Below are 13,761 nucleotides of genomic sequence, written 5' to 3' on the forward strand. Positions count from 1 at the left end.
TTTTATTTTATTTTGTTGTCTTTTTTATTTAAATTTTATGTATTTTTATTTATTTTTCCTTTCTGCAACATAGAGAATTTGGTAGGATACGGGAGAGAGAGTGAAGAGGGACGGAGGAAGACGGAGGAACGAAAGAAAATGGAGGATTAAAAAAAAAAAAAGAAGAAAGAGAAAACAGAAGGTTCTGCACAACCACAAACAATCTCACAAATTCCAGAAAAGGGAAAATGTTGGGTGTCTTTTTTTTTTTTTTTTGCCAAGATACAGAAAAAAACCCCAAAGACTTGCCGAAGTCCGTCACCTCTTCTCCATAGTACGTCCCCCCCTGCTCAACTGTTCCTCTTCCTCCATGGGGAGGCATGCATTGTCACGGTGGTCGGTGGTTTGGTTTTATTGTTTCTTTATTTATTTTTTTTTTTTGCTGCTGTTGATTGCCATCTTCCCCAGGGGCTCTGCCCAGCAGCCCCACCAGCAGCGTGTGTCCCCCCCTGCTGCCACCTCCCCGTCCCGTCCAGCTCCCCCTCCAGCGTCCTGCGACGAGCGGTGCGGCTCAGCTCCCTCCCGTGTCGTGGCATCCGCAGGCTCCCTCTGTGCCAGGCAGTTGCGATCGGTGGAGCTAAATCGCGTGGTTGCTATAGCTGACGTAGGTCTGTTTGGTAGCCAGTGCTGGAAAGAGAGACAAACCTCACATGGATCATTAATGAAGGCCACCCTCCCTTTCTGGCTCTTGTCCTGTCACCCTGACCCAACAATCCTGCCAGGAGATGCTGGCGGGGATGTGACATGGAGTTTGCTCACGGGTCCAGCCAGCGCTGGTGCTCAGGATCATTCCCTGAGAGGGCACTGAGCCGTGGCAGAGGGGCTGAGCCCCACAGCAGCTCCTGGGGGTTCTCTAAAGACAGTTCATCCCAAAGAGAGACCTTGGGACATGACATGAGCCATGAGGAATGTGCTCCTGGGCTCCCATTCACTTCCCCTTTCTTACAGACACACCCACGGGTGCTCCACATTCCCAAAAGCTCTGCTTGCCCCAGCCCTGCAAGAGCACAATTTGGGGTCCAAGCTGGGCACCCCGCACCCCTGCATGCCGCTCCACGGTAGCTGAGCAGCAAGTCCCTCCATGAGGATCCCTGTGTCCCTGCTCAGGTGCCGGAGAAGCAGGGCACATACGCTGCTGCCACCTTCCAGCTTTCCCAGATGCACCAGCCCCTGATTTTTGGGACAACACCTTGAGATGGGGTCGAACACATTGAGGAGAGGAGGCAGCAACAGCTACAAAGCCACCACGGGTCCCAGACGGACACCAGGGAAGCCGCAGCAAGGCCCAGCACCAGGAAAATGCCAGACAGCAATAAATCCTCCTGCTCCCCGCAGGGCTGCACCGCTGCCTTCGGGCTCGGAGGCTGCAGCACGTCACTTGCTTTTAGCAGCAGCCACAGCTCAGGGAGAGGTGGAAGCAGCAGCTTGCAACGCCCCGGCTTGTCTCCGCGCTTTGGCCAGGCGTGATGCTCTGCCGAGATCCCACCATGAGGTTCCCAAGTGCCACAGGGCTCAGCAGACACACGGACGCCCTCCAGCCAAGGACACGGATGAGCGCCGGGACACAGAGCAAAGCCCGAGACACCACAAGCAGCACAAACGTGTCCTCTGCGAGAAACCGGCACCACACAGAGCGGCCGGGACGCCCGGCAGCTCTCCCTCCATCTCGGTGCCTCGCTGACAAATGAACCTTGCTGCAGACTTCAGACTGGTATTCCCAGATAACAATTAGATAGGCCATAAGAAATTAGAGCTGACAGAGCTATTTGTTAGCTGCAATGTTTTCATAGCCAATCTGCCCATATCAAAGCCCTGTGAATTATTTATTCTGTTGTTTATTTAAGGATACGTGACCTGCCAGTGACAGAGTGAAAAACAGCCCCTCGGTCCTGCGCTGACAACCCTGCCGTGCCCCCTGCCCCCAGCACTGATGCCGTGCCCGACTCCCCGCCTTGGCACACCTCGGAGCGTGCTGCCAGCCCCGTTCACACCGAGCTCCTGTATTCCCCCTGCGAGACACATCGGAGCAGGAGATGCGGCAGACGGGAGGCTCAGCTCTCCCTGCTCCCGGCACGTAGGATCCTCAGAGGCTCCTGCTGTGAGTCCCACGGGGGACAAGGATGCTCAGCGCAGCCAAGAACATATGGGAATGTTTGGGTTCAGGTCCCAGATGAGGTGATGGCTGCATCTGGGCCTCTGAGCCCCACCACGAGGGGATATTGGCCCTTTGTGCCAGCAAAGCCCCAGCCAGGAGAGGCTGCAGAGAGACATGGTCACATATGCACGGTGTCACAGCCTGTGACACCAATGCCATGGGGAGTCTGGCACCAGGCGGCTCCCCAGTGCTCCCAGCAAGCCTTTACCATAGGGAGCCCACAGATACCCCCAGCCTTACATGGAGCATCTCTTGCACAGACAAAGTGGGAGCGACAGAGAGATCCGCATCTCCTGCCGCGTTGGGGTAGGGCCATGGACCACACAGATCTGTGATGGCAGCTGACAAAAGCCACCTCCAGCACAGGCAGCGAGGGGGGTCTGACCGTGCAGCTGCCCTTCACAATGCAGATAGGTAGATGAAAGAGTCGATTATGCAGAGAGCCTGCCTACGGAGAGACATCGCGTGCAGAGCTACCCTCAGCGAGAGCCATTACTCAGAGCGACGTGGATACAGCGGTTATACAGAGATGCCAAGGGGTATTAAATAGCTCAGGCTGGAAAGAGAGCAAGTGTGGGATTACAAAGACAATCACGGCTTTCCATGGAAATGCTGTTTGGTCTCCATCCCACTGACGCTGGAACGCAGAAACTCTGCTGGTACGTGAGGAACATTCGTATTTCCACGGGGTTTTCTTCAGATTTAGCCCAAATGGGATTTCCCTTCTCAAAGGACCCCAGCAGCATTGGCTCCAACCATTTCTTCCTCCTGCAAGGCTCTGGTTTTGGAAACCCAAGCACAGAACAGGCACGCACCCACTTTCCCAGGGTTTCCTGAGCTCCCAGCATCTCTTCCCAGGGCAGACCGGTGGCTCTGGCCCTGTGTCAGCCTTAGCTCCAGCCTGGCCCCTGGGTGGGCTGACATTAGGATCCTTCTCCAGATGTTTGAGCAGATTTCCATGTGCCCCAGAGGGCACCTCACCTAGCAGCAGTATGAGCGTGTCTCCAGCATTATTTCCCTTGCCACCCACCCAGCAATTCCCATGGGATAATGCAAACCGGCCTGCGGAGCGATGGGAGCACCAGAAGCGATCCCGATCAGCGGGAGGCAGGACACGTCCTGTCTCAGCTATGTGGCTGTGGTGATGGAAAGCCACGTTTCTTGGGTGGGAATAAATTAACAAAGGGGGAATCTCCCCTGCCTGCAGACAGGAGATGATGCTGTCCCCTTGCCAAGAGCCAGGAATGCCTGCTTGTGCCCCAGCTGGAGCACAGGTAACTGGAGCAAACCTCCCTCCCTGAGGTGGCTTTGGGCACGGCAGGGAGCAGAGTGGCCCCCAGCCTGTGAGATGCATCCCTTCCCATGCTGCCCTCGCTCCTGGAGCGTGGTGAGCCAAGCCGTGGAGCAGGAGGGAGCCGAGATGTCCCTTTGCCGAGGAGCAGCACTGCCCACATTGCTTGCGCCCACTAAGGACAGCACGGCTACAGCCCACCAGTGAGCCAGGGCTTCGGGCTTCCCAGTACCAGCTCGGTCCCCAGCAGGACCAGCTCCCCAACCCCGTGGAGAGTCACATTACCTTGTGTTTCCAGATTTTCGCAGAGCTCTGATTTGGCCTCTCCATTGGGGCGGAAACCTCCCTTCTGAGAGAACTTGTTGGACATGGTGGCCGCTGTCACCACGGCCTTGAGGCTCCGCTTGCGCTTGGGGACGTTCTGCTCCGGGTGGAAGAGGATGATGTAGACCTTGGGCATGTAGAGCATGCCCAGGGACACCGAGGCACTCAGACTCACGGAGATGGTGAGCGTCGTGGTCTGGATGTACATCTGCAAGACACAAGGGTGCGAGCTGAGACCCACCACGGCTCTGTAGGATGCAAGAAGGGTCAGCTGGGAAAGGAGGAGAGTAAACAGGGGAGCATGGAAACATTAGGGTTAAATAAATGAAGGGATGGGGAGCCAGGGTTGGAAACATTGGCGGTATTGGACCTTAAAACATCAGACTCGACTTTTTGCATGGGTCAAGGTGCACCCAGAGAGGCCTTCAGCTCACTTTTGCTGTTTCCCCACCTGCAAACATGGGGAGGCAGTGCCATTGCCCTGACCCACGTTTCGGGGCCCTGGCACAGCCTGCCTGTGCCCAGCCCCCCCCCCCCCCCCCAGCACTCACACATGCTCCAGCAGCAACCTGCCAGCACCCCAACTCAGAAGCATCACCAAAGACGGAGCCCCTGTGCCCTCTCCGCCCTCCCTCTCTCCTCCCCAGCACTCGCAGCAAGCTCCACCAGCCGCAGGGCAGGAGCTCTGATGCTTCAGTGATGGGTGCAGCAAGGACACCCACTGCCAGGGCCTGGCCCGGGGCACCCCCCGCTCCCCCATCTCCCTTCAACAGGTAATTCCCATTCCCCAGCTGGATCCCTGGGCCGTTGTCATGTAAGTCACATATTACACACCGACGTTGCCTTTCTGCAGTCAAAACTAATTTCACGCTCACTGTCCAGGACTAACAGTGACAGATGTTTTGCAAAATGAAAGCCCATTAATCTGACTGTAGAATAATCCATTTTTCTATGAAAAGCGTTTGGCAGGCTCCTCACAAGCCGGGGGCATCCGAAGCAGGAGGCAACGGGAGGCAAAGAGACCCCCTCCCTCCGCCCATCCCCACCTCTCATCCCCGAGCAACACGGGAGGCCGGGCATACAAGTCCCTCCTTGAGCATCCCTGCTCTGTCAGCATCCCTGCTCCTGGCACAAGGCTCTGTCCTCTCCAGCAACCTCTCCTCTACCACGTAGCTCACGTGCCGGGTCTCTCCAGGTTGAGCAGGGAGGGGGCTCTGGGCCTTCAGGTGCCTTTGGACGCACCTTTTTTTTCTTTTCCAGCTGTGCTCAGATGTCAAGGCTCTTTTGCAGGCTGCTAACAAGGATTTAGAAGGAGGCTTAAGGCAGTTTATGAACTTTATCCCATGCCTCAGTCACGGTGTGGCGTCCAGGGTTTCTTCTGCAGTTGTTTCCCATGTGGGATTTGGTGCCCTGCAAGGTGGCAGGACCTGGAGGAGCCAGGGGAAGCCCAGGGGCTGCAGCATCAGCGAGGGCAGGGGGTCCCCTTCTCCCCAGCTGCACACACTTAACCTGGGGGATCGTTTTCTGGAGGCAGTAGAGCAAAAAGGTGACTGAGGACAGAGGCTGAGCACAGGGGCTCTGCACTGCTCCCTGGGGAGAAGGTGCATAGAGGCAGCTCCATCCCACCAGTGAGAGCTGGTGGGAGGCAACAGCTCCCAGCCAGGGCTGTCATCCCACCCCAGGACCTGCAGGTCCCAGGTGCGACCATGCAAAGAAACATTTCGCTCTGTTCTCCTGCTTCAGAAACAAACACACAGGCCCAAAAGCGTTTCAACTCAACCCAAAAGAAAAAAAAAAGCAACAAAGCTTGCTCTGAGTCAACTGAAAAGTTTCGTTTGTCCCCAGAATAAAACCTATTGCTGTCACATGCGCTGGTTTGTTTGTTCCACCTTCTCTCTATATGCATGCAGAGTCAATCTAGGCAGTTTTTGGAAATAAAAATGTCATTTCATCAAGGAAAGTCAAAACATAGCTCTGTGCCAGAATATCTGCGCTTTTTTTTTTTTTTTCCCCTTCCTTTTTTTTCCTTGCTTGCCCCTCCCCCCCCCCCCCCCCCACTGAAACTCTCCAGACACTGCCACAAGTGTCCTGGACCACAAGGACGAGACTTCCCAGGAATGAGGGCAGCCCTGGGACCCCAGGCACCCCAACCCTTGTCCCGGGGACCGGCGCAACGCTGCTCAGCACCAGCGTGACACCCCGTGGGACACAACTGAGGCTGAGCAGCCCTTCACCTCCCCACCCTCCTGGTCCTCAGCAGATGCCTTTTGGTGGAGCCTCACTTTTCAATCCAGCAATTTCCATATTTCCTGCCTCCCACCCGTGCCTCGGGACTCGGAGGCGTTTTAGTGAAGAGGGAGAGAGCAGCTGAGCTTAAGCTCAGACAAGACGTCTCCGTGCACGCTTCCCCCTACATGCCTGGGTCAGGGCTCCATTTCCCAGCACTGTTGGGGACAACCTTCCACCAAGACCCCAGGTGGCACCATCTCCAGGCTCCTCGTGCTCCCTCCTGTCTCTTAGCCCTCCTCAAACCCCTGCCGCACTTTTGGGGTCTCAGAGGGTGGCCGTGGCCACCTTCACCCTAACGATGCGTTTCCCAGAAAGAGCCCCATGTTCTGCAGCCCGCACTAACCTCAGCGGCTTCGCACCGCGCCGCAGCAAGCCCCTTTTCAGCTCAGAGAGAAATATTTTTAGCCTGGAGCCTAAACACAGCCATGAAGCGCGGCACAGTTAACCTTTTGCCACATCAAAAAACGACCATTTCTCACGATTTTGGTTCCTGCTCTCTATAATTGGTTTCCAACACAGGACTCCACTTTGCCCCTCCGTTAATGACACTTGAGGTTCCTCCAGAGCCCTTGGAGGTGTGCGCTGCAGTTATCAAAGAAGTTACAGCTCCCGGTTCAGCAGCATCCGCTGCTTCGTGGGTAGGATCAAACACAGCCTGTCTCTGACTCCGGACGATGACGCTGCGCCAAGGGACTGCAGTAACCCAAAATGACCCAGCACAAGTCCCCAAGCCCAGCGCTGTGCTCAGCCTTTGCCCCAGGGCTGGATGAGCCCATGCTGCCCCCAGGGAGCAGCCCAGGCTCAAGGCACAGCCGTGCACAGCTTGTGATTGTCCCAAAGCAAATCTCTGCCATTAATTGGCAACCCCCACCTCTAAATCCACATTTCGCCCGGCTATGAGAGATTTCGCCCTGCCATGGGTGCCAGGGAAGGGAAAACCTGCTCAACCCTCATCCGGCACTGCTGAACAAACCACTGGACAGTCCTTCTCATTCCTTCTTCTTTTCCCTCGCTGAAAGCAAATGTGATAAACAGAGAACCAGACAATGACACCACTGTTCAGCTGCCGCCTTATCAGTGCAGGAAATTGTCTCTTTCTTTAGATCCTCTGTTATTGCTATTTCTGTAATCCGCTGGGATCGGCAGGGATAAGAGGTTCTTTTCAGAAAAGGCTTGGGGGACTTGTTATAATAATACGCCACCTCCATGCAAAGTTGTAGGCACGAGGTAAAGCAAAATAAAATAAAAATGGAAATTTTTATCCAGCTCCTCCGGACCACCTTGGCTGTAGGCTTCGGACCACCTTGGCTGTAGGCTCAGACGGGGTTGGGACAGAGATGCCGAGCGGAGTTTGGAAGCGTGGGTCTGCCCCTTGGCATCCTCAGGACTCAAGCGAAACTCCGGCCGTCCTCTATGGGGAGAAAAACAGGCCAGCTGATGCTCCGGGCTTTCGTTTTCCCAGGTGCTGACCCTTCATGGAGTCCAACAGGGCCTCAATCCCAGCAGCATCAGGGTGAAGGCAAGGAGATCCCTCCCTGCAGCAGCCTGGGGATGCCCCACCAAGCATCCCAGGCAGGACCGGCACCACCATGGGGTGATGCCAATGCCAACACCCTCAGTTTTCATCCTGAGGACATGCTCAGAGCCAGATCCTCTGTGCAGGCTGAGTAACAACACCTTTTCAGCCTTTTTCTCCCCAAGACTGCAAACCAGCAGCTAAAGCATCGAGGCAGTACCAAGCACCTGATTCCTCTGGCTGCCTCTGAGCGCATCCATCGCCCTTCAGCCACAGCCTGGAGATGCTCAGAGCTCACATCCCACGGCGGCACGGCCGAGCACCAAGCTGGAACGCCACAGACCCCTCCCCAGGACGGCTCAGCAGACGCCGTGGCAGCGGCAGGCTTTGAGAAAGAGAGCTGCGTCCAAGGGGAGTTGGGAACATCACTTTTTCCGCCTCTAATCAGCTTGTTAGCAGCCTAATAACAGAGAAGCCCTGCACGTTACAAGCCCCCGAAGTGAGGCACAGCCTATTGTCGAATTGCTGCTTGACAGCCAGCTTTCGGCAGCCCTAAATTATCCCATGACAAGCTGCAGTGAAGAGGTGAGCAACCTTGCGCATAATCTACAATCATTATCATTTCCATCTTTATTACCCACAGTATGCCGAGCACATTAAGGAGGCTTTAAGGGAGCTTTTGTTTTGCAATAATTTCTTAAAAAACCTGCTTTCTTGTTAGTATCTCCCCTGCCATCTCATCAAAATGGAAATGCTGCAAAAGGCTCCATTTATTTCCTTTAATTCTCCTTCACACTTCCAGCCAGCGCGGGCTAGCTTGGTAGAGACTTTTTGGTTGAGTCAAGGTTAAAGCTGCCTGTGCAGACCCAGCGTCCTCGAGCTCTGGGGTTTGATGCTCTGAGCAGAAACAACTCTCCAGGACAGATCTGAAACGGGTGTCCACAGCAAAAGATCTCTCAGCAAACCACCCCTGGCCCTTTTGCAATAGGTGTTTCCAAAAGCTGCAGCGTCAGCAGCTCAGCCTCACGGGGGACACACTTGGGGGAAATTATTGCAGTCGTGATGGGTCCGGAGAGGGAATCCAGGCAGTGGGTCACCCCGAGGATTTCCAGGGAACAGCAACACTGAGGTTTATTTGTCACAGGCAGTTCCGGGCTGGCAGGCGTGAGCTGTTTGCATTTAACATAAATGCAATTCTTGTTTTGGCTGGCAGGCAAAGAGGATTTGGGTCTCATTCATGAGATTTTTCTTCTTTGTTCTCACTCCCTCTCACTTGAGCACGGAGCTTCATCCAGGCTGGCCTCAGTCCCACGGGTACCAGCATGGGGACCACCCTCCAGGAGCCGAGGAGAGGGAGGAGGACAGACAGACGGGTTGTTTCACAGCACAAATCCACCTCTGGGATTATCTTGCCTGGCCTCCTCTACGCCGTGTGCGAAGTCACGTTCCGAGTCACAGGGGATGCTCGCTCCCCAAACCCCTCAGCGAGACGGAGCCGCTCCGCTCCCCCTCACAGCCCTGTGCCACCCTGCCCGCCGCAGCCCGGCCGAGCAACTTGTTGTCGGTGCCGTGTTGCCAAACACACAGGTGTTAATTAAAAGCACAGCGGAACGGTAATCGAGTGAGAAGCCACAAGGTGCCGCATGCCCCGGCGAGGGAGGGGATGCGCTGAGGGGTTGCTCTGCTCCCTCTCCTTTGCCCTTGCTCTCTGCTGCTTCCAGCTCTTGGGGATTTCGGAGGGCAGGCGCATCTCTTCAGCCTCCATCACTGACTCAGCACTGGGAAAAGGAGCCGGATGGGCAGTGCTCGGTCACTTTTCCACACAGAAATGGTTCTCGTGACACCACGGACGTGGATCTGCCCTGGGGACTCATCCTCCCCCCGCTGCCCACAGCTGCCCTGTCCAGAGAGGGGCAGCGGAGCCAACAGGGCACAGAAAAAGAGAGGGCAAGGGAGGAGTGAAAGAGGGAAGGGCAGAGCGAGGGAAACCGCAAAAAAATGGGGAAAGGAAAACGGGGTTGGAGGCAGTGGACTCTCTGCTCCCCAGTAGAGCGAGAGGTTTGCAAACCAACTCATCCCACCACGATTCCCAAGCTGGCAGGACCGCAGAGAAGCACCCCTTGCTTAGGACACGTCAGCCTCTCTCAGCCCCCTTTCCTTGCAGCCCACAGGGCCACCAGCCAGACCTCTCCCCTTCTCCCTTACCTTTTCCGCCGACTGCGACGTCCCAAAAAATATAGGGATGAAGGCTAACCACACAATGCAAGTAGTGTACATGGTGAACCCGATGGGTTTGGCTTCGTTAAAGGTCTCCGGGACCCCGCGGGTCTTAATAGCGTACACAGTGCAGGTGACCATGAGAAGCATGCTGTACCCGAGCAAACAGATGAGGGAGAGGTCCGAAATGTCACATTTGAGGATGCCCCGGGCAAAGTGGGGGTTTGTAGTCCGCTGGTCCTCGTAGTCAATGACAGAGTGGGACGGGTCCACGATGAACCAGATGCAGACGCCCACGAGCTGCAGCGAGATGAGGCTGAAGGTGATGACCAGCTGGGAAGCGGGGCTGATGAACCGGGGGGCACTCACCGACTTCTTGCCCTGCTCGAAGATGCGGTAGATGCGGTTCGTCTTGGTGAGCAGGGCGGCGTAGCTGATGCTCATGCCGAGCCCGAGGAAGATGCGCCGCAAGGAACACGTGCTCAAGTCGGGCTCGGCGATCATGAGGAAGGTGGTGGCGTAGCAGAGGAAGATGCCCGTCAGCAGGACGTAGCTCAGCTCCCGCCCCGACGCCTTGACGATGGGCGTATCGTTGTAGCGCACGAAGGTGACCACCACAAAGAGGGTGGCGATGATGCCCACGATGGCGATGAAAACAGGCACCACGGCCCAGGGCGAGCTCCACTCCAGCTTGATGATGGGGATGGGGGTGCAGCTGGTGTGGTTCTCGTTGGGCCGCTCGTTGAAGTGGCACCGCTTGCAGTGGAACTCGTCGAGCTGGTACTGGTAGCCGTCGCAGCGCTCGCAGTGCCAGCAGCAGGGAATGCCCTTCACCAACTTCTTCCTCTCACCCGGCTTGCAGGGCAGGCTGCAGATGGAGCTGGGGAGCTGGCTCCCACCCCCCGGCCACAGCATGCTCTCCACCTGCGGGACGAGATGGCACCAGTCCCACTGATGCTTGAGCTGGGCATCTGTCAAGCATCTCTGGGGCACAGGGGGATGCCCTGCCTCTGCTCATGGATCCAGCACATCCCGTGAAGGACCCCAGCCCTACCCAGCATGGGGACAAGGAGGCGGTGAAGCTCTCCGTTGGCCTTTTGGGAAGATTCAACACCAGAAACCCAAAACAAAGTTCCTCCTTCCCTGGGAAAACCCCCTCTGCTCTGTTCTGACTTCTTCCCTTATCAGAGCTACGAAGTTGGATGCCCAGAGCCCGTGGCATATGGTCACACGTGCTGATGGTGTGTCACCACGGTTGAAACATACGTGCGCAGTCAGGGGACACCCTCCCCTCTGAGCCCCCCAAGTTTGGCTGCCTAACTTTGTACCCATGGGCTCCCTAGCCCCCAGCCAGGTTTCCTACACCCAACATGGCCTCAATGGGCACAGGAGAAATCTGCAGGACCCTCCCCTGGGCACAGACCGTGCATGGCCACACTGCAGGCACCAGCCAGCCCCCAGTCTTACTTTTAGGTGGAGGTGGTCAGTCCATTGCCCAATGACTTTGTACTCGGGAGTGGAGTTCCTGATCTGGTACTGGTAGATGTCATAACGCCCCGGCGCGTCACCGTTCTCGTTGAACGTCACGGGAGTCCCAGCGATGCCTGCAAGAGAGGGAGGGCTCAGCACCCGCAGCACCCAGCAGCACGGGGTGCCCTGGGTGACCATGTTGAAGGGGGCTCTGGTTTGATGCTTCCCCCTTGGCCTGGGGTTTTTCACACTGCTGGGAGTGCAGCAAGCTGCCAGGACGATGCCAGCTTGGCATCAGGGTGGAGGAAGCAATTGGGGAAAAGAAAAACAACCCCAAACCCAAGTGCTTATGTTATCAACCCACCAACCCCTCCAGGAGCTGGAGCTCACTGAGCAATGCCAGGCACCAAGTGCTGTTACACCAACCGGTTTACTGCTTCTTTTAAGGAGGAAAAAGTAGCTTTAAAGTTAAATCAAGTCAACTGTGCAGATAAACACTAATGAAAGGAAGGAAAAGAAAAATCAAGCAAGAGGGAAAAATAAATAAAAGAGACACTGCAGAGGAGATCACAGAGTGGAGATAAATAGAAGTAATAAGGAGGACAAGACAGAAAATGTTTATTAAGGAGATAAAGCAGAGGAAAAGATGCATTTCCAGAGGAGATCTGAAGACATGGCAGCGTGATTCAGCGGGACCTCTGCCAACCGTGATGTGAGGAGGCAGGAGGGGGGAGAGGGCAAGGGGAGAGGCCAGGCAGGCAGAGCAGCAGGGTGAGGGCAGGGTTGCTGCCGGGTTACTCTCCACAGGCTCCCAGGAGATGGGGAAGCTCAGACCTCCCCGTCTGCTGATCTGCTGCAAAACTACCCCGTCTCTGCACCCAGCATTTGCAGTGTGGTGGGTGCCAAACGGTAACATAAATAAATTATGGGTGCCGCAAGGGACAACTCAACCCAACCCCACGGGGCCGTTCCTCCCCACCACCCCGGGGACGGACAGACCTGAGAAGTTGACGTTGCGGATGTACTTGAGCAGCTCCACGCCGTCCACCGGGTCCATCCTGGGGCACAGCCCCACCTTGCCAGGGCACAGGTTCTTGTGCATGTTGTGCAGAGCGTGCCCCATGGCGTAGACAGCATCGATGACAAACTGAACCTTCCCCTCCTGCTCGTACGAGGAGTCCTGGCCGATTCGTTCTCGGTCTGTAGGCACACGTAAAGCAGGGCTGCCATCTTCCTGCCGTCCCAGCCATTTCCCCACAGGGACATTTCTGCTGCAGCCAAACCTTTACAAACAAGCTCGCTCTGGACAGAAGCACTTGGAAACTCCAACCCCATTCCCAGCCCACCAGCCAGCCAGGGCACCTCTTTGCCATCGGGAAGCTTATGCCTCCTAGACACGGCCCAGGAAGGAGCAGCAGGGGCAGAAATGCACCTCAAACACCACCAAACTCTTCCCAAAACAAACCCCACATAGCAGATGTAATTTGCAGTGCCAGCCCAAGGCATCGGCTGGGTCTGCACTGTCAGGGCTCAAGGCTCAAGCCTCTCCACCAGCTAAGTCCTGCTGTCACCTGCATGTCTCTTGTCCTCAGGGGTCAGGAGGGACAGCTGGGGAGGATGCTGTGGCTCTCATCCCAGCCCCTGCAAAGGTTTGGGGTACACGGCCTGGCCTCTGCAGGCAGGAGGAGGGTGACGTGCAACCAAGAAACATATTCACTGGGGAAACACCCAACCAACCTCCCTGTAATGTAGTTCTGAACACGTGGGTGCTGGCACACAGCTGTGCTTCCAAGAGCCCTTGGAATGTCACATCCCAGCGCCATGGGACATCCCCGTACTCCCAGGTCCCCCAGCGGGGTGCGGGCTGGGCTGTGATCGACGCCACATCCTCACCCCCACGGGCTGACCTCCTTTATCACGCAGGATATTAGGAGCTCCCACCAGCTCAGTCTATCAGCGGCATCAAGGGACCGCCCAGGGAACATCCATCACTGGCTGCCTGTCCTCCATCTCATTCCTGAAGCCCCCTGTCACCCTGCTCCCCTCATCACCCCCTGCCACCCTCCCACCCCACTGACCCCACAGCCCTTTGCAGCCTCCCCGGCCATCCTGGCTTGCAGGATCCTGCAAGGATCTGGTAATTACCAGCGACAGCTGCCTGCCTCTCCTGTCATAACCGCCTTTAATGGGACTAGAAACATGTTAATCATTTCGTAAAAGACACCGATTTATGTAGCACGCTGTTAATTACAGCTACGAAAGCGTCTCCCGTGAGGCGCCGCCGCAACGGAGAGCCACGGCCTCTGCACCTCCATCACCGCCTCTTCGGCACGGCCAGGCACCCCACCAGGCCACAGCTCCTTCGGCAACAGCGAGTGGTTCTCGGGGAGCCGAAGGCACGGCCTCCACCCTCCGGAGAGGCAGCAGCATCCTAGAAAGCCATCCAAGGGTGTCCAAAAT

General features: G+C 56.3%; 1 protein-coding gene across 2 annotated transcripts in view; it reads right to left on the reverse strand.

Annotated features, from left to right (window-relative positions):
- Positions 1–616: 616 nt before the first annotated feature.
- GRM4 (glutamate metabotropic receptor 4) overlaps positions 617–13,761 on the reverse strand; it is a 41,724-nt gene continuing 28,579 nt past the window's right edge. For both annotated transcript variants that reach the window (XM_086476699.1, XM_086476700.1), the window contains 5 exons: positions 12,301–12,501; positions 11,299–11,435; positions 9,820–10,755; positions 3,771–4,017; positions 617–666 (listed from right to left, as the gene is read on the reverse strand). In XM_086476699.1, the coding sequence (XP_086332825.1) occupies positions 617–666; positions 3,771–4,017; positions 9,820–10,755; positions 11,299–11,435; positions 12,301–12,501 (1,571 nt within the window). The remainder of the gene's footprint in view (positions 667–3,770; positions 4,018–9,819; positions 10,756–11,298; positions 11,436–12,300; positions 12,502–13,761) is intronic.

The sequence above is a fragment of the Leptosomus discolor genome, chromosome 21 (assembly GCF_034619465.1).
Source record: "Leptosomus discolor isolate bLepDis1 chromosome 21, bLepDis1.hap2, whole genome shotgun sequence".
Classification (NCBI taxonomy): Eukaryota; Metazoa; Chordata; class Aves; order Leptosomiformes; family Leptosomidae; genus Leptosomus; species Leptosomus discolor.